The sequence below is a fragment of the Argentina silus genome (assembly GCF_951799395.1).
Source record: "Argentina silus genome assembly, chromosome: 2".
NCBI lineage: Eukaryota > Metazoa > Chordata > Actinopteri > Argentiniformes > Argentinidae > Argentina > Argentina silus.
This window is the reverse complement of record NC_139656.1, coordinates 4,732,923-4,757,694: the sequence shown is the minus strand read 5'-3', so window position 1 is coordinate 4,757,694 and position 24,772 is coordinate 4,732,923. Positions and strand designations below refer to the sequence as shown.

Sequence of the window (24,772 nt, the reverse complement as noted above, 5' to 3'; positions counted from 1 at the left end):
ACAATGACCCGTTCTCCGAAGAGAAAGAGAATGCAAATCCTATGTGTCCTGTTTGGTGTAGTCCTTTATGGCCTGTTAGAATTCAAATTCAAAGCTCTAAGGCTCCAACACATCAGCGCCACCGTGTGGTATAAAATAATAGGCCTATAGGGAAGCAGGAAACAGTAGGGCATTTCTTTCTCTCTCTGTCTATTTCTGAGTATTTCCTAGATAACCCTGCACTTTTATAGATGACATTAACAACATAATCATAAGAAATACAATTTATTTATAAAAATGTAATTTTATTGCACATTTAGATGGATATTTGGTACAGTAGTCATTTTGGTACAGCAAACATATACAAACTATTCACCACTTTTAAAATGTTTTGATCATATATACTTTGATTTATTACATAACCCCATTATACATGTGATTTTGCTATTGTAGGACTGGACTTTGATCTGTCGGTTATATCTGAAGGTTATATTTTTTGACATTTAATTGTATGTTCAGACACACAGCACATGGTCACATACGGCAGCCTCCACAGTAATGAATCCCTAGTCCCCCCTCTAGTGCAATGCCAATGTTACACACACAATGCCAATGTTACACACACACACACACACACACATACACACACACAAATACACACACACACACACACACACACACACACACCAGTCCCCTTTCTAGTGTGGTGCAGCCACCAACAGCCCCAGGGCCAGTGCCAGAAGCAGGGTGGCGCCACAACTTCCTATGGAACCACCACTTCCTGCTGCTGCATATGGAAAAGACAGAGGTTTGGGTGAGACAGGAGGTTGTGGAGGGGAGAGATGGGGGAGGAGAGGTGAGGCATAAAGAGGGGGATAAAAACATGAGTTAGATTATAATAATTACATTTAGATTATTTATAATTTGTTCAAAAGAAAATATGTTTGAAATGTGTATTTTATCAAAGGATGATTTAGATGAGCTAATTCTTCTGTGGTTTATATTAACGAAAATATGATATATCCATCCATCCAGCACACACACACACACACACACACACACACAAACCTGTGATGGTGAAGGTGGTCTCCATGCCAGCATGGATGTGGTCAGTAACGTGACAGTGTAGCAGCCATGTCCCAGGTTGCCCAACCACCATCTCTACTGTCTGGAAGATTCCTGGGAACAGGTCAAATACATCCGCACGGTGCACACGGTCCGTCTGAGACACACACACACATACACACATACCGAAACACACAGGGATCGGGGGAAGAGACAGGGAAGGAGGAGAGGAATAGAGAACAGGAGATGAAGGCAGAGTATGGGAGATAAGAAGAGAGAGTGGTCATCTGGATGAAGATCAGTCTATGTATTACTCAGAGAGTTTCTTTCATGGTGTGTATCGGTGTGATCACTTAAAATACTATCTACCTTTACTTTTTTTTACTGTAAAATATAAACATAATCAATAAATGACTTCCTAAGATGATCTGGGTTTGATGATGATGATGATGATGATGGTACCTTATAAGTGAAGGTCTCAGCATGGAAGTGTACTGTATGCATGTCCACCTCATTGCCCATGCCCATTAGATACCAGTCCACCTTCTGCCCGTGTGCCATGGTCAGGCCATGGAGGTTACCATACAGCTTCCCGTTTATACCTACAACACACACACACACGTACATACACACCACACGCAAAGTTATAAGATACATTATAAGATATCTCCAACACACTCAAACAAAGACCTATGTTATAAAACCCATAGGTTCTCTCTCTTTCTTTTTCTCACATTATAGATATGTATATATACGCCATTTAACTGACGCTTTTATCCAAAGCGACTTACATTGCAGTGAGTGCATACATTTTCTATATATATATATATATATTGTACATTATCTCTCTCTCTCTCTCTCACCATGCATTTTGTTGCTCTCCTCAAACCCCTCATCCATGGTAAAGTTATCTGGGTCTGCATTCAGATATGTTCTTATGTTGTCGTCCAGGTACCACGACTGGTTCTCATCAAACACCAGGAAGAGCAGAGCAAACTCCTGCTGCACGTCTCCCCTCAGTCTGTCTCCTCCCCCATAGCCAGTCCCTCCCCACGCCCCAGCCTGCAGCACTCTCAGAGTCCCCCTCCTGCAGACCACCAAGGTCCCCAGCAGACCACTGAACATATCCTTCAGAACCAGACACACACACGCACACACACACACACACACACACACACACACACACACACACAGGCACACACACACAACCACACGCACACACAATTAAACTATGTAATATGTAATAAGTATGTTATAAGCACATTAACATTAATGTGAAACAATAGTGTATGTAATACATGTATGTACTGTACCTTGATGAAATCGACAGTAGAGTAGTAGGCGTAGGAGATGCAGTTCGGATCCGAGACCCCTGGGCCAGACCGCTCAGGGATATCCCACCGGAACACTGTCATGTAGCCTGATAGGAGGGGAGTACACACACTTAAATGACTTACTGTACACACACACACACACACATACACACACACACACAGACAATGACAATGTAGGCTCTCACCCTGCCCCCATCCATCCCTCACCTGGTTGGACAGGTGTGTGTGTGTCGCTGGTCTCCACTCCGTGGGCTTGGATAGAGTACGGCCGACTGGCTTTGTTCTTAAAAGTAATCTGGATCTGCTCCCCAACCTCCGCCCTGATTAAGGGACCTGATGGATTACACACACACACACACACACACACACACACACACACACACACACACACACACACACACACACACACACACACACACACACACGCATTTATGATTTGAAATAGGATATCTAAACCGTGCAAGACAAGAAAGGAGTATCACCACTTGGCCTTTTAATAATAAAGATGCTCATTTTCGATGCTCATTTGATCAAGTTTGTCCTATATTTGCCTTCCAAGAATGGTTGAAAAGCCAATATCCAAATATTCTCTCATCATGTTCGTCAGTTGGACAACTACTGTAAGCAGCAACAGAATACATTTGATCTTAGAACAAAGCTTACCCAGAATGCCCAGGTGCTCCTGCACTGGTTGTCGTTCCTTCTGTGTCCTGAAGGTGTCATCAGTGTACTCTCTGTACACCACCTTCTTATAGCGGGAGCCAATCCTATTCTCACCTTTCCCCACAAACACAGTGCCTGGACTGGGAGACAAGAAGCAGGCATTACACACTGGCTCACAATTGACAATTATGAACATGAACAATCATAAAACAACACATGAATGAATCCACTTATTCATCAGCAGACACACATCCAGAAATGTCATACTTTACCTGACAAACGGCGTCTCTCACACACACACTCACACAGACACTCACACACACACACATACACACTCACACACACACACACACGGGTATAGCGGCCCACCTGTCCTCTAGGGTAGCATGGTGTTTCGCCAGCTCCCATGCACGGTCAGGTGAGTAGTCCCACTCGACCTCCTCAGCGCTGATGTAGTACTGCACCACCGCCGAGGGTTGTGTGTGTTTGCGAGTGTGTGTGACGTTCCCTCCAGGACATGCCTTCACTGTGTACTGCTGTCTCATCCCCCCCATGTAGTGGTCTGTCACTCTGCAGCTCACTTCATAAACATCTGAAGAGGACACAGAGTTTTACTGAAATAAAATATGATTGACATTTGTTTAAGGTGAGATTATTGTATCCATGTTAAAAAAAAGCAATGTTTGACTGTTAGAGTCTCTAAACGCAGTTAACATTTTTGTTTTGCTTTTGGGAGTTGCTACACTGTGTCCAAGATTCAATTTGATCTACTGCCTTGACCTCACCAGCACCAGTGCTTACATTATTGTATGTTAGATGTTTGTATTTCCCTTTGTGAAGTAAGAAAATGAAAGAAGGCAGGAAGTGCATCAGAGGTCACGTAAGCTAGGTCATAGATTATAAAAAACAGGAACCTTTTGTCACAACAGACAATGATGGATCCCCAGATTGGCTGGGACAAAGCCCAGTTTGGCTGGGACAAAGCCCAGTATGGCTGGGACAAAGCCCAGTTTAGTTGGGACAAAGCCCAGTTTGGCTAGGACAAAGCCGAGCGTGGATGGGACAAAACACATTTGTGTGTTTGACTATTGTTTGTGCACCAGACAGGAGTGGAACTGACCGGGTGTGTGTGGTTCCATAGCTACAGTAGCGGTGGTGTGTGGGAACAGGCTGAGTGTGTCGCGGGTCGTGCCCTGCCTCTGGAAGGTGTTGCCCTGGAAGTACACCCCATGGATGTCCACCTCTGTGCCCAGCCCAAAGGTGTACCACACCACCCTGTCCCCGGAACACATCTCCAGGCCAGGAAGGTTCCCGTACATGAACCCGTTCACAGCTGAGGCAGACAGAGATAACAACAAGAGAGAGATGTCAATAACTGCCAAACAAGAGAGAAATTTCAATACCCCCCCCCCCCGCCCTCACACACACACAACAAACATTATTGAGAGGGTGTGTCTGAATACCATGCATCTTATTGCTCTCCTGAAAGTCCTCATCCTCAGGGTTCGACTCATTGCTTCCGAATATCTTTGTGTTCTCCTCAAGGTACCAGCTTTCGTTCTCATCCATCACAGAGAACAGCAAAAATAACTCCTTATCTGCATCCCTCTATGGAACAACACACACACACACACACACACACACACACACACACACACACACACACACACACACACACACACACAGCCACACACACACAGCCACATACACACATGCGCACACACACACGCCTATATCTAAAACATGCATCTCTGAAAACAGTTATTTCCTCAATAAGTGTAACCTTTGGCTAGATGGCTAGAAAGAAACCCAGCACATACTGCTGCCCTCCAGGACTAGATTTGTGCAGTCATGTTTTACGGCTGTAAACCCATAAATCCAGGTGAGTAAGAGTGTGAGAGTGTGAGTGTGTGAGTGTGAGTGGTGAGTGTGAGAGTGTGTGAGTGTGAGTGTGAGTGTGAGTGTAAGTGTGTGAGTGTGTGAGTGTGAGAGTGAGAGTGTGAGTGTGAGGGGTGAGTGTGTGAGAGTGTGAGTGTGAGTGTGAGAGTGTGAGTGTGAGAGTGTGAGTGTGAGAGTGTGTGAGTGTGAGTGTGTGAGTGTGTGAGTGTGAGAGTGTGAGGGGTGAGTGTGAGAGTGTGAGAGTGTAAGTGTGTAAGTGTGTGAGTGTGTGAGTGTGTGAGTGTGAGAGTGTGAGGGGTGAGTGTGAGAGTGTGAGAGTGTGAGTGTGAGAGTGTAAGTGTGTGAGTGTGTGAGTGTGAATGTGTGAGTGTGAGTGTGAGTGTGAGAGTGAGAGTGTGAGTGTGAGTGTGAGTGTGAGAGTGTGAGTGTGAGGGTGTGAGTGTGATAGTGTGTGAGTGTGTGAGAGTGAGAGTGAAGGGCTGTGGGTGTGGGCTGTGGAAGGGCCAGTACTGTACCTGGGTGCCTGTCTCCTCCAGTGTTCCTCTCCTACACACCAGCAGAGGTCCAACCAGCCCTGAGTTGGTGTCTTTGGTGGGGTTGTTGGCAGAGTAGTACAGGTAGGGGATGCAGGCGGGGTCGGAGGGAGAGGGACCCTCCATCACCTGCCAATTATAGAGGAATGTCTCACCTGGACGCACCTGGGAGCCTGGATTCTCAGCACCTGACGCACACACACATCACATTTCAATTGGTCATTCAGTCATTCTGTCCATCTGTCTATCTATCATGAAGAATCTTGTCGCTGTAAAATATCACAATCTAAATCGATGTTATTTCATTCACCTTCATCCATGTTAGCTAACCAGAAAAGCAGTGACACAGGGTCAAGTACTGTTTAGTCTCCTACAGTAGATCTGTGGTACGGGGGTGGTTACCTCACAAGCATGTGTGACTGTGTGGCAGCATGCGTGCATGTGATGTCAGTGGCTCACCATCCTGGTAACTGGTTCCCTGGAAGCGTTTGTCGAAGTGCAGGCCGTGGGGTTGGATACTGTAGTTCCTGTCCGCCTTGTTCTGAAATGTCACCCTGAGAGTGTCCCCAACCTCAGCTCTCAGCACAGGGCCTGGGAGAGACCAGCACACAGGGATCTGAGCGGCAGAGTGACAGACCAGACAGCCATATACTGTGAGGGCATATGAACATACGAACAGAGAGAGAGAGAGAGAGAGAGACAGAGAGAGCGAGAGAGAGAGAAGGAGAGAGAGAGAGACAGAGAGAGCGAGAGAGAGAGAGAGAAGGAGAGAGAGAGAGAGAGAGAGAGAGAGAAGGAGAGAGAGAGAGAGAGAGAAGGAGAGAGAGAGAGAAGGAGAGAGAGAGAGAGAGAGAGAGAGAGAAGGAGAGAGAGAGAGAGAGAGAGTATAGAGTACTGGCTCACCCAGTATCCCAAGGTGTAGTGATTCAGGCGTGCGTGGTTTCCTGGTAGTGAAAGTGTCATCTGTGTAGGCTTCATAGACCACCTTCATGTAGCGACCCCCAATCCTGCCCCCTGTCCTGCCAAAGAACACCTCTGACGGACTGGGAGAGGGGAAAGGAGGACAGGAGGAGAGGAAGCGGAAGTAAGGTGGAAAAAGAGGAGAAGCCGTTAGGAAATGAGAGGGGGAGAACGGGATAACAAAAAAGTCCTTGATGTCCTTGATGAGTCAGAATGATGGAATTTCTTGCGACATTGAAAGTGAACAGAACAAACAAGAGGCCAGCGGCCATGTTTAGAGTGGGGGAGTACAGTGTAAACAAAACGTACTACAACCTCTCAATCACAGTCAACATTGAGTACACATGGAATTATCAACCTGAACATTAAAGGGATCACTAGATTATCATTTACAAAGACCTTTGTTTTCATTGAACAATAAGGACAAAGCAACATTGAAATATGTATTTATTTTGGTTTTATAGGATTGTTTTGTTTTCAACATCATGATGGAAATGAATAATCGGTTTACCTCTCACTCTCTGTGAGTGATTTGTTGTTCAGCGTGTCTATTCCTGATGGGGCATAGTCCCACTGAACCTGCACAGCTGCAATGTAGTAATGCCTCACTTGGCCACCAGGAGGGGTTGCTGAGGGCTTGTCCTCACTCCCACAGGACTTTACCTCATACAATGCCTGCATCCCGGCTGACACACACACACACACACACACACACACACACACACACACACACACACACACACACACACACACACACACACACACACATACCAGAGTGGCAGGAAGTAAGGGGCATAAAACAGGAGAAATTATACAACCTGTCAATAAGGACAGGTTGTATAATAACTTAATTACCATTGGGAATGCTTACCAGTTAGAAACTAGGCTGACAGTGCATATGTATATCTCACAAGGGTCACATTTCACATAAGGATATGATAACTGTAGTTTTATGCTCTAAATGTGTCTGAAACTTTTTTTGGCCAGGTCTCATTTGTAAAAGAGAGTCTTCATCTCAATGAGACTAACCTGGTAAAATAAATGTTAATTAATGGCACTGAAACAAGGTCTGCCAGTCTGAATCATTCTCTGATGTTGAAGTAGCTACTATATGTTTTAAATGTTTACATTTTGTATGTGAGTCCCGTACTCTATTCAAGGCTCTATTCAAGGAATTATGTTTCCACTTTGGAAATAATGTGGTCTAATATCCCTCTGGGCCCACATGTTTCAAAATGATCTTTGTTTTATCTCAAAATAATATCAATCAATCCTTCAATCCATCAGTCCATCAATCTATCAGTCCATCAATCCATCAATCAATCAATCAATCAATTCAATCAGTCAAGACCTAGCTAACCACATAGTAATGCTGACATAGTCATGCTGACTGTCAGTGAGGTCATCAAAGCATGAACACACTATTTCCTGTGTGGTGAAAGGGGACTTTCTCAAATGTCAGCATTCTTCACACTCAGCCAGCACTCTCTCTCTCTCTCCTCTCTCTCTCTCTCTCTCTCCCTCTCTCTCTCTCTCCTCTCTCTCTCTCTCTCTCTCCCTCTCTCTCTCTCTCTCTCCTCTCTCTCTCTCTCTCTCTCCCTCTCTCTCTCTCTCCTCTCTCTCTCTCTCTCTCTCTCTCTCTCTCTCTCTCTCTGTCTCAGTCAACTTTTAGGGCATTGAACATGAAACCATTACCATGCCCTCCTCCCTTCCCAGAACTAGTACCAGATCTGACATGTCGATATTGGTGAAAGCTGTGCGATGGAACCCTTCATCTTCATCTCTCCTACTGCATAAGTGATTAGGCAGGAAGGAGGAATTGGTTTCTAGAGAATTCAACCATGCCTGGGCATGCCTTGGTGTTGTTGCATCCTTGTGTTTTCTATTATAATGACTCAGAGACAACAGGCACAATCCATAAAACATCTATTAAGGAATCTCTGTGGTGCATCCCATGGCGCCCCAAATCAATCTGCCAAGAACGTTCCATATACCCTGAGGGCAGGAGATGAAGACCAATTACAAGAGAGGAGCAATCATCACTGCCAAATTGCATTTATCTGTTGTGTGCAACCCTTATATGAGAATATGAGAATAACCCTTGAGAATATGCTTTCGGCTGCCCAAAATGTGTTTTCACCTGCCCTTTATAGAGAGAGGTCAGATGTCCTACCCATTAGGTGGTCATTGACCTGACAGCTCAGCAGCCATTTCCCTGTCGCTATGGGAACCATTGCAGCGGTGACGAAGGTGGCTGGGAACAGGCTGAGTGTGTCTGTGCGGTGACCACGGTCCAATAGCGTGTTCCCCTGGAAGTAGGCGGAGTGTATGTCCACCTCGTTTCCCATGCCAAACAGATGCCAGGCCACAGGCCGGAACTGGCACAGCTCCATGCCAGGTAGGTTACCATACAAGTAGCCGTTTATGGCTGTCGAGCAGAGGAAAGGAGAGGAGGGGAGAGGAGAGGAGAGGAGAGGAGGGGAGAGGAGAGGAGGGGAGAGGAGAGCAGAGGAGGAGAGTAGAGGAAAGGAGAGGAGAGGAGAGGAGAGCAGAGGAGGAGAGTAGAGGACAGGAGAGGAAGGAGGAGAGGCCAGAGAAATACAAAGTTAGCCCTTTCTCACTCCCTCTTACACTTCACCGCCACCAACCTTTACAACAACAACTTTGTTTGTGTCCTTCAGTTTTCTTACATTTCTGTAACAGCATTTTTACATTTACAGTATTGACTCGAACAAAAGGGATTAAAGGGAGTAAAAGGGGGGGGGAGAGGTGGGTTTTTACTCCAATTAAGAAGGTCAGAGAGACACTCTAAGATTAGGTCAACCATAAACTGATGAAAGTCATTCGATGGAAATGAATCAGTCCAGTCTGTCAACATCCTACAGAGTTGCATTTCATTGCTTTAGAGCACAGGTGTCAAACTCATTCCATGGAGGGCCGAGTGTCTACAGGTTTTTGGTTTTTCCTTTCAATTTAGACCTCGTCAACCAGGTGAGGGGAGTTCCATACTAATTAGTGACCTTAATTCATCAATCAAGTAGATGGGAAGAGCAAAAACCTGTAGACACTCAGCCCTCCATGGAATGAGTTTGACACCTATGCTTTAGAGAGACTTCATTACCCACCATGCATCAGGTTAGACTCCTGGAAGTCAGGGTCATCTGGGTCGACTCCATTCGGGTCAGAGCAGAAGGTCTGTATGTTCTCATTCTGGTACCAGCTTAGAGACTCATCCATCACGGTAAACAACAGGAAGATGCCCTGGTCCACATCCCAACGCTCTGGCTCAGGTTCTGGTTCAGATCTAGAACTCTGCTTCAGGATTCCTGTTTTAAAAGCATTTAAAAAAAATGTCTATTGTCTTTTACATTCAGATCGAGTTCATGAGAAGAAAACAGGTGTGTGTGTGTGTGTGTGTGTGTGTGTGTGTGTGTGTTCACCTACTCTACCTGCCTACAACCTATACTGTGGAAAAACACACAGGCGTAAACAGTGTCCTAAAGCATCCTGACATGTTAAGAAAATGTTATTGATATAATCACAAGGAAGAAAAACTAAGTGGATGGGTGAGTAAAGGGGGGTTATTATAAATAGATACTCCATACACACCTTTCTTGCAGGTGAGCAGTGGCCCTATGAGTCCAGAGGAGATATCCCGAGAGGCTTCCACATGGGAGTGGTAGATCCAGGTCAGACAGTTGGCATCCCCCTCCGTAGGGGCAAACTCTGGTTTGACCTCCCAACGATAGGTGTAGCTGCCCCCAGGAGGAACAGAGTCATCCTGCTTCAGCCTGCCCGAGGTCCCGTCTGGGTAAAGTGCTCCTAGTGAACAAACAATCCATTCACCATCTCATTGCGATCCAGGGTGAGTTACCCAAAATCTGTGTAACACAAATGGCTATGGATGAAAGATTATCTTAGGTCTATTAAGATTCCAGGAAACTCAATCTCAATCTCTTTCAATAGAAAGAGGGAGAGAGAGAGAAATATGAAGTTTGGAGGCAACAAGTATCAAGAGTTGTTCTGTGCTGTTGGGACAAAAGAAACAGAGAGGAGATCGGGATATAGTGACAACAGGTTTGCTGGTTTAAGTTAAAAAGGGAATTATTCCCATTTCACACTTACTCTCCCATAAATCCCTTAATAAAACAGACCCTGAACACTTTAGGAATTAATATTAATATTTTTTTAGAAATCTTGAACTAGTGGATCTCTACAACAAGATGACATCTGTTCCAGGTTAGTTCTTACTGTATCTCTATTCAAACTCCAAACTCCACGTGTGCCCTATTAACACATTAATGACCTCACACAGTCAAGACAAACTAGAGACTATCAACGACCTTTGAGTTCCTCACTGGTCACCTGACACTGCGTAAGGACAGCCTCAAGTGATTGTATCACTTGTTCAGAAATCCAGACACATGCTGAGAATGTTTATTACTACTACTTTACAGCAAACAGACATCCAGCAGCTTGTATATACACAACACACAAAGGCTCTGACCCGGACATCACTTCTTCTAGTTCTGGGAGGAAAAGGAATGTTAGGAAATCATGGAAATTCTCAGGCACAAGCCTTGCCTGGACACCAGGGTTGGGGTGAATTTCTTTTCAATGACATCAATTCAGGAAGTGTTTTGAAACTCAAATTCAATTCCAAGTTCCAAAGCTTTTTATTTTCCAAGTTGTATAATGTAGATAGCACACACAGTGGATTGCTGACTATTGGAACATAGAGTAAACTCAGATACTCAATGTTTTTTTCAATTACTGAATTTAAGAAATTGAAAAGGAATTCACCCCAACCCTGGTGGACAGCAATAGTTTTTTGGTTCTGGGGAGAAAGGGGAAGATAGGAAATCATGGCAATTCTCACAAGTGTTGAAATTGCATAGCAGAGTAAGAGAGATCAGCAGGCCCTGACAGTACATCTGTCATGAGAGGAAGTCTGTGGGTCAGCATTCTTAATCCCAATATCTGTTAGCTCTCTCTTCTTGTTTCTGGCTGCTCTAACCCTAACCCTAACCCTCTTCTCCCCTCAGCCACACAGCCAAACAAGGCAACAAAGTAAGGGGGGGTTACCCGGACAAAGCTACTGTGTGAATATGATTACATTTTTCTGTTCTTACAAGTGTCTTACAAAGGGGAGCTTCTTGGGTACATGTGTAAAGCAAAACCAAAATGCCAGAGGCTGTAAAGCAAAACTATTGTATTTAGTCCTATTATTCTACTCCTTCTATCTGCTATACCACACAAAAGAGTTGATACAAGATACAAGATATCATTCTCAAATCAACCCTTAGGGGAGAGGAGGAGAGACTTTGAGAGAATGAGATTGCAGTTTTAAGATTGCAGTGTCATTATGGACAAATTGTGCTTTCTCTAGTAATGTGACAAATGGTTCAACAACATCAACATGTGTTGATGTGGCAATGTTATGCTCCACTTAACATCTCTTTCGAAACAGGATATGGTGTAGAACCCGGTTTACCCTGTGTGTGTGTGTGTGTCAGTCCGCGTGTGTGTGCATGCATGAGAAAGAGTTATACCCTCTGAATTCTTGTCATAGAAGACTCCGTGTGGGTGCATGGAATAGTTCCTGGAGGCAAAGTTCTTCAGGTGCACCACAATAACATCTTGAACCTCCGCCCACAGTATGGGTCCTAGGAAGCCCAGCCAGGCAGGTCTGAGGGCCTCCCGGCTGTATGAGGCGTCCGTGTACTGCCGGTACATAGCCTTCTTATACACACTGCCTATGCGATGGGCCCCTCCCTGCAGGAACACAAAGGCATGCCTGCAACAGAGAAGGAGATGGAAGGAGTGGGGGGGGGGGGGGGAGAGAGAGGGGGAAAGAATAAAAGAAAAGGGAAGGAAGAGAGCAGAGAAGGGAAACGGTGAGATGGGTACAGGTAGATAGTGGAGAGGGAGAGAGACATTTACATTTCACTCATTTAGCAGACGCTGTTGTGCAGATCTAGGTAGCCTACAATATGTTTTGGGGTTTTTTGATAGGCAAAGTGAGGTGCTTGGAGGGGGAGAGACAGAGAAGTGGAAGAAGTGGAAGACAGGGTAAGAGTGTGTGTTGTTTGCGAGAGAGAGAGAGGGTCCTGAGAGAGGGATATGAAGTGTCCTGCCTCCTCTCCTCTCTTCTACAGTGTGTATGTCTGCAGCATTGAGGATGAGGGGTTATACTAGCATTTGTGTTTCAGTGAGATTATTTGTTGTTAAATTGGTCACATTTCACAGCTTGAATGGTTCAAATCCTATTGTTGCCTCCTTGAAATTTCAGGTGAGAGCACACAGCCTATGTAAGTACCACTTCATCCAGATCTGGGTACAGTAATAATCCAACATCTCATTATAATTACAAGCAGTGTTTAGAGAGTAACTAGGCATAAAAATAGAAAAAGAAGTTCCAGAAGAAACTTTGTGGGCTTGCAAAGTCTGATTTTGCTAGTGGAGAAGGTTTAAAGATGTTTCAATAGATAGATTTGCTGGGTGAGAAAGAAAGGGAGATAGTCTTATTATGGTAGCGGATACAGTTAGAGAAGGGTTTGGTTGGTTGGTTGGTTGGTTGGTTGGATGGATAGAATGTTAGATAGATAGATAGATAGATAGATAGATAGATAGATAGATAGATAGATAGATAGATAGATAGATAGATAGATAGATCGATCGATCGATCCAGAGCCAGGGGTACTTCAGTGGAGTGGGTAGAGAGTTGGTAGAGTTGGTTGGTTAACCGGATGACAGATTTTGGAATTAAAAAAAGCTTAATAGTTTAAAAAGTTAAATAGGTATCAGAAAGTTTTTATCAGGGTTAATGAAGATTTTCTGTGTAGTTGAAAGAAAGTGAGAAAGGTTGGTTGGTTGGTTGATTGGATGGATGAATAGATCAATAAAAGAGAGAATGGATAGATGAGAGAGGGGAGGTAGAGAAAGATCACCACAATCAAAAATAAACCAGTGTGGGTTTCACTGAGTGAAGCTTTAGTGACTGGTAAAATGAAGAAAGGATGATGCTAGGTAGTTGAAGGTTTAGATAGAATTAGAATTTAAATATATTTAGCTTGAAAACTTTATTAACCTTGGGATGAAACATCCACAGTCAGTTCAGGGTGAACAGAAGGGTCAATTATGACCTGTAATATTTACCTGGCAAACCTAACTATTGTACAAGTAGATTACTAAATATTGACTTCAAAAAAGTAGTTAATCTTGGGGCGAAACAGTCCACACAGATCCTGAACAGACTGTGGACGTTTCACCCCAAGGTTAATGAAGTAATTGACAGCTTCAACTGCTGCCTTTCCCCAAAAATGTTGGAGTTTGCACGTTTTAAAGTTGGATTGGTGTAAATAGCTTAAAAGTTGTAGGAGGAGTAGCAGGTGGAAAAATTGGAATAATAATAATAAGTATGTCAAATAACAATAGTTGGACTTGCTTAAGCAAGCCCACCTAATAATAAGTATGTCGAAGAACAATAGTTGGACTTGCTTAAGCAAGTCTACCTAATAATGAGTATGTTGAAGAACAATAGTTGGACTTGCTTAAGCAAGTCTACCTAATAATGAGTATGTTGAAGAACAATAGTTGGACTTGCTTAAGCAAGTCTACCTAATAATGAGTATGTTGAAGAACAATAGTTGGACTTGCTTAAGCAAGCCCTCCTAATAATAATAATAAGTATGTCAAAGAACTTATTATTGGACTTGTATTTGTACTTACTGTATCAAGTATGTTGCTTAAGCAAGCCCACCTAAATATTCGAATTGAATGATACAGTATGCCCATAGCCAGCTAGCTAATGATATTTCAATATAGAGTATTCTAGGCTATCTGCACAGGAATGGAGAAAAAGGAATCACCTGTCCTTAGATAGCGAGGCACCACTTAGTACCCGGTACAACATGGGCTGGGTTCACACCGGGTCAAATAAAAACGCATCTTTAGCGGCTGGCCTACCCTTCCTCCTAGACTTTGATTGCTGCTTTTATGATATGGTTATATATCTATATATCTATATATATATTTATATATATATGTGTGTGTGTGTGTGTGTGTGTGTGTGTGTGTGTGTGTGTGTGTGTGTGTGTGTGTTGTTTTATTTAATGTTTTTGTTTATTGTATGCACTTTGATATTATTCTGGTATAATGAAAAGTGCTTTATAAATGTAGGCGTAATCAATTATATTAGGCCTATTATTATTATAAATCACAACCAAAACATCCGTCATCAATCGTGGCAAAAAGAGGCAAATATGCAGTGCTCTAGTGTCCAATTATATTCATTGTCAAATCTAGCAGTGTTACAAACTCACTCATCTTCCGTGATGTTTTTCCCGTTGATAAGGTTTTTGCCGCTCGGTGCGTAGTCCCAGTTCCCCTCTCTGATCCCGATGTAGTAAACTCTCTCCCTGCTCTCACCCTCCGTCAGGAATGCAAGTAGCACCACCAGACCAGGGAACAGTCTCCTAAACCCAACCATGCTCTATAACGTATGTCTAGGTCAGTGAGCGGGACTGCTGTGGTGCACCGGTCGGGTGGATGCAGGGCTCGTATTCAAGAGGGACAATGAGAAAACTTCCGTTAACTCCCCCATGCCTGCGCGTAAACACCGTGTATTCGAGAGGAGTACGTGCTTCTGAAACTCTGCTGCTTGGCGAAACAGTCGCGCCATTCAGTTGAGTGTGTAGACTCTGGCACCGAAGCCCAGTGACCGGTCCGCCCTCTCTGGTTATGGACAACACTTACAGGACAAATGACTAAGACCAGATTCACCTCAGATTTGCTGACGTGATATGATCACGATCATGATCATTACACTATGAATCATGATCATGATCATTACACTATGAATCATGATCATGATCATTACACTATGAATTGTCCACCTCTCTTGCTGAGTGACCTTACCAGGAAAGCAATGTTAAGAGTGGGACGTTTGTCACATGGGACTTGTGTTGTGGAAGGAATGAGGAATATTTCCCAGTGTAATAAATTCATATTCAACTCGCTGGTTCTCCTCATTGCTTATTGGGTGTAGGTCATGCCATAACTGTATAGGCTTACTATATGCCTAGTTTAACAAGTCTTAGAATAAACTTGCCTACTCATAGGCCTACATCATAAAGCACAAGTCAAGTCTATGCCATCTACATATGAAGGGATTAAACCCCTTTGTTTATACAATGAAGGGATTAAACCCCTTTGGTTATACAACTTTGATGTCACATGCTCAAACCCTCCTGCTCCAAAGATCTGAGTCATCATAGGCCTATAATATATATATACATATATGTACACAACTGAAATCTATGGTGTCAATGTGACACCTGCTGACCAACTGCCTACAGTACAACTGGACCAAGTACTGTAAAGCAAGCAGCCTCTCATGTGCTTGGCAGATGCTGTTCTGTACCAGGCAGTGATGTAAAGAGGGGGGTACAGGCCATGAGGTGGGCCTGGGTGGGCTAGATTAGAAATGTCTATTTGAATTGCATTGCCATACATACGCACTTTACTGTGCACATACATACGCACTTTACTGTCCAAGCGCACAAACAGAATTGGTTAAGAGTGCTTTTAGCTATGCTGCCCCATCATCAGGGAACACTTTACAAGAGGACCTTAAACTTCACCATTTCATTTAGACTGAAGATTTTAAATCCCAGATTGGAGGGCTGCTGACCATGGAGTGCACATGCTTTTAACCCTTCAGGCTTTTAAAAAAAAAATAAAAAAAAATATGTGAATCCTTGGAAGGAGAGGAAGCTGCTGCCAGCATAGGTTCATTTGATTCAGTTTTATGGGGATGGCAATCAAATGAGTATTTACCTTTTATTAGCAAATCTTTGTTGTTGTTTTTTTTTCAGCACTAAAACACAGAATGTTATACTGTATCAACCAGCTCAAAATGTGTGTTTTCTTTGGCCTAATACTGATTTACACTTTTTGTAAATATAGTCTACACTCTAGTTTGGGGAACTGTCATCAAGGGGGATTTCTGATGTGTCTTCATTGTGTTTCCCTTCCATTGTCTAGGTTCTCTAAAGGCTTCCGTCTCCACTGAACCCAATGTGTGCTTGGACAGGACATTTGTGAGAGGTTTGATGGCCAGTGTGTGTGTGTGTGTGTGTGTGTGTGTGTGTGTGTGTGTGTGTGTGTGTGTGTGTGTGTGTGTGTGTGTGTGTGTGTGTGTGTGTGTGTGTGTGTGTGTGTGTGTTACCCCGACCATGACCTTTCGCCTCAATCATACAGTCGGAGGCGCGCGCAATTACACAATCGGGGCTGCGCTTCGGTCTACTCTGTGCAGCCGATCCTGCCGTCCACCCTTCAGACATGGCCGCTCTGAGTAAGATACCGCACAGCTGTTACGAGATCGGACATACCTGGAACCCGTCATGTGCGCTCTCTACTCTGGAGATAACCGCAGGGGCCCTGGAGGTCTCCTTCAAAATATATGCACCGTTGTATCTCGTGAGTAAGACTAATTCCAACTAGCTAGCTACCTTTCGACATTGACTTCATGCCTAACCAACACAGGGCGATGATAGCTAGCTAGGTTATGCTACCAGGCCCAACTTCAGAGGCAAGTTCATGCAGACATTAATGAGAATAACACGCTTTGACGTATGCCACATTGTGCATTGCTGTGTTTTACTAATGTTAAGATAGCGATAAAGCTAGCTAGCTTGCTGGTGAATTAGCTGTCTACCCAGCTAGCCAGTAAGCTTATAGCTACATTTAGTAAACTTTCACGGTACCGCGGTGTTTGAGTCAAATTGTGCTGTTATGCTGAACTTGCTCCAGCCAGGCCTATTTCGCAATACTGGCTGTTCCATTGCAGTCACATGATGATCTAGTACACTTCCACATCAGTATATTTTGTATGCCCCACTGAATATTAGAATATTGGACCAAATCAGATGTCTTTGCATTCAACAGGACCACATCAGTTAGATTGTTACCTGGACAAACACAGCAGACTAGCAGCCAGGATTACATAACATACATTAGATTAGATTAGATTAGATTAGATTCAACTTTATTGTCATTGTGCAGAATACAAAGTACAGAGACAATGAAATGCAGTACATACAAGTGAGGTGGATATTGGGTGTCTATGCTTCTCTCTTGGAGTTACTGGCTAGCCCAAATATTGGAAACCAACAGCTCCTCTTAATCTGGTCCTGCTGCTAGTACATGATTGGGGAATCTTGCCAGAGGTTAACTCCTAAGAGGTTTATTAGTCTAATAGTTAGGCATTAGTCTAGTGCCAGCTGCCATTCAGCTGTCTCTGTCTGTCCACCAACCTAGCAGCAATTCCTGGAAAACAGTTGGGCTGTTATCTTTTCATAGCAGACTCTCTACACATGCTCATCTATCCTACTCACTCCTCTTTCCCACCCCTCCTGTTTCGCAATATATGACTTTGTACTTCTCTCAGATAATGGGTTCACTGTTTTAGACAGTGAATTATAGTCCTCTAGCAGCAGTGTGTTCCTGTCTGTTTGTCTGTAGGCATGGTACTGTTTATCCATCTGTCTGTCTGTCTGTCTGTCTGTTACAAGTGCTGTCATAGAAAGTTAGACAGTGTGCTTGTAAAGGCCCATTTGACTCCTTTTGCCATCTCAACTAACACGTATGCTTTTGTTCTTGTAATCTAATTGTCATGATTATCTGGTCAGCAGTACACATGACTATTGTAACCAGGATGTAAAATAAACACCTCTTTGGAGGAAAAAATCAATATAGAAAGACTTCTTTGGGGAAGAGCCCCAAGCCTAGAGAGCTGTCGTGGAGTTTGTCAAGCTTTCTAGTGTTTGGCTCTGAATGTGAATACATTCTAACTCACAGGTGTCAAACTCATTCCATGGAGGGCTGAGTGTCTACAGGTTTCTGCTCTTCCCATCTACTTGATTGATGAATTAAGGTCACTAATTAGTATGGAACTCCCCTCACCTGGTTGACAAGGTCTTAATTGAAAGGAAAAACCAAAAGTCTGCTGACACTAGGCCCTCCAAGGAATGAGTTTGACACCTGTGTTCTAGCTTCTCAGAGCCAGTCAGCACATCCAGTCCTATCTAAGGTCACAATCACAAACTGTGTGTGCGTGTGCATGTTGCAGATAGCAGCCATCTTAAGGAGGAGGAAGAAGGAGTATTACATGAAGAAGCTTCTCCCTGAGATCCTACAGTCCACCTCTTTCCTCACAGCCAATGGGGGCCTCTACATTGCCTTTTTCTGCATCCTCAGGTAGCACTCACACTCCTACAGTACATAGGTGTGTGTGTGTGTGTGTGTGTGTGTGTGTGTGTGTGTCCAGTCCCCACACACACATACTCATACACACTGTCCTTGAGTCTGTCCACACGTTCCAGCACACAATCAGAATGTGAGAGGTGTTGACCTTTGTCCGAGTGCTGGGATGAGGAGGGTAAAGTCCATAGTGGATGGTAGTGGACGATGTTTGACAAGATATTGTGCATTAGTCTCTCGATGACAGACTCGGCAGTTGATATTTAAAATGAAATTAGGTTGTAGCACACATCAGATATCCCACCCATTTGTTGTAGAACTTTAAAACAAGCTTTTTGTTTATAGACTTCTAACTAACTAGCTAGCCTTAGTAAATGACTCTAGGACGACAATGAAAAACCAGTGTGGGGGTGAGGGAGGAGCTTTCTCAGGCTCAATTGAATTTCATCCTCGTGTTTCGAGGAAGATCCGATCACATTGGGTCTTCTATTTGGGTCTCCACCTCAGAATGCCAATATATGGTTAACAGGCGTTGTGTCAGAGATGCATCGAAAAGAGGCTCTGAAAAGAGGCTACTGTACATGGAGGCACACAATGTCTTTGATGAATAGAATACGTCATGCTAATCAATGGTGGTTGATGACAACATTTGATGTGTAAGACTATATGATCCTGTCTTCCTGTGTGTTCAGCTACTGTCTGTGCTTTCTCTTTGCACCTGGCCTCTGGTCTCAGCAGAAAACGATTAGTTACACTACTTACTGTGTGTGTGTGTGTGTGAACTGTGTGTGTGTGTGTGTGTGTGTGTGAACTGTGTGTGTGAATTGTGCGTGTCTGCATTTAGGAAACTACTAGGTGGTTTCAACTCGTGGTCGGCTGGGTTCGGAGCAGCGCTGCCTGCCTCCTACATCTCCATTCTCTTGGAGCGCAAGAGCAGGAGAGGGCTGCTGACCATATACATGGCCAATCTGGTAAGAGTTTAGTTTGGAGTTTCAATAACCCTGTAATACCTCTTAATTCTTTCGAAAATTCAGTAGTACTATTCTTTTTCGTTTTATGCCCAGTTTAACGTTTAACATAAAATTTCCTACGTCCTATCATGAACGTACAGTATGTAAGGCATTTATAACTAAACCCAGTTTGATTGCTTGAGTGTGTCACCGTATCTGTGAGGTTTGTCTACAGGTAGGCCTCATGCCTAGTCAGATAGACCTGTGTCTCACAGTAGCTGTGTGTTCTCCTCAGGCCACTGAGACCATATTCCGCATGGCTGTGACACGAGGGATCGTCAACCCCCTCAAACATGGAGAGGTAACCTAATGATGGGGTGGGGGGGGGGGGTAGGTAAAAGAAGGAATGGGGGGGAATTGCATGATGCGTTGGGCACTGGTCCGAAATTCTGATGTCATTGTTAACAAGCAGAATTTAATCAGAGGTTAAAATAAAGGCTCATTTAGCTAAATAGAGCATGTTTCTCCCGTGTTTCAGGTTCTCCTGTTCTGTATGACAGCATCACTCTACATGTTCTTCTTTAGGTGAGTGAGGGGATGGGGGAGAAGCTGTTATTTTGTCAAAGAAATATGGAATCCGTAGTTAGGTTTCTAAGTGTGTTCCAAAGTTTTCCCTCAGCAGGCTAGTTTGTGGCTATTGATATTGATATTAGATATGTCTTATATTTCTAGGTGTAAAGATGGGCTCAAGGGCTTTACGTTCTCAGCACTCAAGTAAGTATTCGACATCACAAATCTGAGTATATTCCCAAATGGGAATATCTTAATCCCATTTGGGGTTGGTGTGGGACTTGGCAGTGTGTGAGAGTTAACAGAGCTGTCCGTGTATCCCACCTCCAGGTTCATCGTTGGGAAGGAGGAGATTCCCACTCACTCGTTCCTGGCCGAGCACGCCTACCCCAAACCCTTGGAGAGCAGTGTTGTCACCAAGACACAGACGTCACCAGAAAGCCCTGCCTCTGGGAGGAGATCCCTGGTCATCCTAACCAGAAGGCTGCTAGAATCTATGTGAGGACATACACACACACACACACCTAAGCATTCATACACACACACACACACACACACACACACACCTAAGCATTCATACACACACACACACACACACGACAGTGACTGTTTTTTTTCCCTCCCCAGATGCAAGCATGGTCCCAGGCATAAATGTTGTAAACATTACCAGGACAACTGTATTGCCTACTGTGTCAAAGTAAGAGTCTCAATACTCATACTTTTCCTTTCTCTCTCAAATAAACATTTTGATAACCACTATTAACGATGCTTACTGAATATGTGGAGTTGAAACACTACATGGGTAATACTACCAGAGACCCTATGAAAACTGCTGTGATGCTCCCTGTCTCGCTGCCACTTCAGTAACAAGCACACGATAGCAACAGCTACCAATATTAGCCTTCCAATCATTCCAAAAGACAGTTACAAGGGACTTTCTCCAGAAAACTAACAGATAAATGAATACGACCATGAAGTGTCACTAGAAACATTATTATTTATTATTATTCATTATTACTATTCATCTGTGTCTGTGATTCTGTAGTAGTCTGAGTCAATGGTCAAAGTTTGTGTTTCAATTATATGTTATACTCAAATCACATTATTTGTGTATTACATGAATGTTGTATTAACAATAGCTGTTTTGTGGTCACCAGGGGTTCATCAGGATGTTTAGTGTGGGCTACCTGATCCAGTGTTGTCTCAAGGTTCCCTCAGCATTCAGGCAGGTTTTCACCAAACCCTCTCGCCTCTTCTCTCTGCTCTACAACAAAGAGAACTTTCAGCTGGGGGCCTTCCTAGGCTCCTTTGTCAGTATTTACAAGGTACCTATCTATCCCTTTCTCTTTCTCTACCCATTCCTGTACTGTTACAGTACTCTCCTCTTCTCCATCACTATTTTGTTCTCGCCACCATCTGCCCTCTCCTCACTCATTATCTTTCTCTCTGTGTGTGTGTGTGTGTGTGTGCGCGTGTGTGCGTGCGCGTGTGTGCGCGTGTGTGTGTGTGCGTGCGTGTGTGCGTGCGCGTGCCACGCATCACTTTCTCGCCCTCTGTCTCTCAGGGAACAAGCTGCATCCTGCGTTGGGTGCGTAACGTTGACGATGAACTCCATGCCCTCATAGCTGGTAGGTCACAGAGTTTGTCAACTACCCAATCAGCCCCTGCTGTTTTTCCACTCATTTGTTATTTCACTTTCTCTCTGTGTGGACCCCCCCCCCCCCCCGCCCTTTCTCCCACCCAGGATTCCTGGCTGGCATCTCCATGTTCTTTTACAAAAGCACAACAATCTCCATGTACCTCTTCTCCAAACTGGTAGAGGTAAGACCAGTAGCAAAGAAGTTCGCTTGAAGGAAATACCACATCTGCTTAAGATATTGTATATGTGTGTGTGTGTGTGTGTGTGTGTGTGTGTGTGTGTGTGTGTGTGTGTGTGTGTGTGTGTGTGTGTGTGTAAGCAGTGGATGAAAGTGGTTGCTACCTAACTGGATCAGTCAGTGGTGTCTAACTCCCTCTGTGCTGTTTGTCCCTCTCCAGACCATGTACTTCAAAGGCATCGAGTCTGGACGCTTCCCCTACTTTCCTCATGCTGATACTATTATCTACGCCGTCTCCACTGCCATTTGCTTTCAGGCTGTAAGACACACACACATACATACAAACACACACACACACTTGAATGAATGATGATCAGATGGTGTCATTCTAATATCTGATTGTAATTTTATATCTGATTGGTTAGTGATGTGTTACTCATCATCATCTCTGCCGCAGGCGGTGATGGAAGTGCAGAACCTCCGACCCTCATACTGGAAGTTCCTCCTGCGGCTCACCCAGGGCAGGTGCGTGAGAACTTGTTTGTAAGGTAGTAAATATTTGTGTAAGTTGTGTAGGCCTATTTACACTAAGTTTGCCTCGTGCTTTCTGAGTCATCAAGTCAAATGTGTCTTTAACCTCGTCTCCCCTCAGGTTTGCTCTGATGAACCGGCAGGTGTTGGATGCGTTTGGGACCCACGCTTCCAGGGACTTCAAGGGCTTTGTGCCCAAACTGGACCCCCGCTACATCCACAGTCTGACCCCAGCAGGGGCTGACATCACACTGGGCTGAACTGCGTCCAGGCTCAGGACTCAGCCAGGGGATCCAGCAAGGGGGGTGGGGGGGAGAACTGGAGTGAGGGGTCAAGGATCAGACCAACCCCCCCCACCCCCACCCTCTTCCAGTGTTACCTCCATCTGAAACAGATGGCTTGGCTCTCTTCAAGGACCTGTATCTGTATGAAGGCACTACACAGCAAAAGCATATGGCATTCATAAGCTGTCATAGCAGCTCTTAGAGGACAGAGTTGATATTGTATGTAATGGGATGGGTTGGGGGAGGCAGTAATTGACTCCGAGGTCTGGGGGGTTGTGAGTGCAGTGTGCCTTGCAGATGTTGAGCATGGCTGATTCTGTGAGGTGGAGTTGTTGCCTTCGTTGTGGAGGGTGAACACTAACAATGCAGTGAGATGTCTGAGAAACAAGAACAAGTTTTAAAACTGATGAAACATACAATGAAGTAGCATTTTTAGAGAATCAAGGTAAAGATGTTAACGTTGCATTGAGAAATCCTCTGCTGTACTGTATGTGTTGCTGGGATAACCCTCTGGGTTTTCAACTGTCTTTGGGTTTATTTCCAAACCTGCACAGTCACTTCTTACACAACACAGACAATAAAAATGTTAAAATTCCTGTTAGAGATGTCGCACTGCAGCTTCCAAGTAAATAGATAGCACTTAAAATTGTTTGAATTTTCCACAATGTGTTAGAATCAGGGTCATCTGTCACATGCATTCATGTTATGAACAAGGCGTCGCTGGTTGTTAGTCCAAACCACCAGAGGGTTCTTCAGGGGAATGGTGGTCCAGGTGCCTATGACAACACCGCAGTTTAGAGAGTAGATACTGTAGAGTACGCCCAGAAGTATCTACGATGCCGATGGCAGTGATGCCCACATACTTACTAAAAACAGGCATAATTTCTCCCTGATCACTGGGAAACCATGATCGTGAAAAGCACCATGTAACAGAAACCATTCACCCTCAACGTAGCAGAGATCATTTAAATTTAGCAATATACAAACTAAATATATGATACAATTATAATCAGAGCATATACTGTAGAGATACCTGTTTGTAATTTATGTATGAAAAAAGAAAGCAACATGTTAAGTATTTTGTTGGTGTTTCCAGAAGGTGTAATGACTTTCTATTAAAATATTTTGTGGAATCCTGGTGTATCCTTGGTCTTTTGTGAATCTTTATTTGGAAGGTTTTCTTCTTCCAGTGGAGCATGAATATCCTGGGTAGGGGTACATCTGGATCTTGTGGGTAGGAGTGAGTAAGAGCAGAGGGCAGATGTCTGGATATAGTAGAATCTTCAACATAGATTTTTCATAATATTGAGCCTGGTTTTGTCTTCAAAGATCTGGGTGGGCTGTCAGGTTTTGCACTGGCCACTAGATGGCAGTCTTTGGCCATCATTTGCGTCAGGTTTAGATGTACTCCAGGGGCTCTATACACTCACCGGCCACTTTATTAGGTATACCTTGCTAGTACCGGGTTGGACCCCCTTTTGCCTTCAGAACTGCCTTAATTCTTTGTGGCATAGATTCAACAAGGTGCTGGAAACATTCCTCAGAGATTTTGGTCCATATTGACATGATAGCATCACGAAGTTGCTGCAGATTTCTCGGCTGCACATTCATGATGCGAATTTCCCGTTCCACCACACCCCAAAGGTGCTCTATTGGATTGAGATCTGGTGACTGTGGTGGCCATTGGAGTACAGTGAACTCATTGTCATGTTCAAGAAACCAGTTTGAGATGATGTGAGCTTTGTGACATGGCGCGTTATCCTGCTGGAAGTAGCCATCAGAAGATGGGTACACTGGTCATAAAGGGATGGACATGGTCAGCAACAATACTCAGGTAGGCGGTGGCGTTTAAACAACGCTCAATTGGTACTAAGGGGCCCAAAGTGTGCCAAGAAAATATCCCGATAACACTACAGGCATGAC

General features: G+C 44.1%; 2 protein-coding genes across 2 annotated transcripts; one reads left to right on the top strand and one right to left on the bottom strand.

Moving 5' to 3' along the window:
* Nucleotides 1-306: 306 nt before the first annotated feature.
* LOC310801442 (ferroxidase HEPHL1-like) lies at nt 307-14,924 on the bottom strand (the record flags this gene model as incomplete). The annotated part of the gene is made up of 19 exons (XM_083665480.1): nt 307-766; nt 1,048-1,201; nt 1,507-1,646; nt 1,908-2,172; nt 2,358-2,464; nt 2,586-2,711; nt 3,042-3,181; nt 3,411-3,633; nt 4,162-4,374; nt 4,505-4,649; nt 5,456-5,661; nt 5,933-6,064; nt 6,377-6,516; nt 6,945-7,119; nt 8,607-8,861; nt 9,559-9,712; nt 10,032-10,255; nt 11,986-12,230; nt 14,758-14,924. The coding sequence occupies 19 exons, from the start codon at nt 14,922-14,924 to the stop codon at nt 678-680; spliced, it is 3,300 nt and encodes a 1,099-aa protein (XP_083521606.1). The 3' UTR covers nt 307-677.
* A 1,848-nt stretch (nt 14,925-16,772) lies between these two features.
* tmem135 (transmembrane protein 135) lies at nt 16,773-23,976 on the top strand. The gene is made up of 14 exons (XM_083691337.1): nt 16,773-16,915; nt 18,567-18,694; nt 19,542-19,668; nt 19,943-20,008; nt 20,186-20,232; nt 20,380-20,421; nt 20,548-20,715; nt 20,845-20,914; nt 21,375-21,542; nt 21,782-21,845; nt 21,962-22,038; nt 22,255-22,353; nt 22,492-22,559; nt 22,687-23,976. Exons 1-14 carry the CDS (start codon nt 16,778-16,780, stop codon nt 22,823-22,825), a joined length of 1,401 nt encoding a protein of 466 aa, XP_083547463.1. The 5' UTR covers nt 16,773-16,777; the 3' UTR covers nt 22,826-23,976.
* Nucleotides 23,977-24,772: the final 796 nt, after the last annotated feature.

Coding starts and splice junctions, on each gene's coding strand:
- tmem135 (XM_083691337.1), top strand. CDS start 16,778: ATGGCCGCTCTGAGTAAGATACCGCACAGCTGTTACGAGATCGGACAT. Junction 18,695..19,541: donor GCCTTTTTCTGCATCCTCAG/GTAGCACTCACA, acceptor GTCTGCATTTAG/GAAACTACTAGGTGGTTTCA. Junction 20,233..20,379: donor CTCTACATGTTCTTCTTTAG/GTGAGTGAGGGG, acceptor TTATATTTCTAG/GTGTAAAGATGGGCTCAAGG.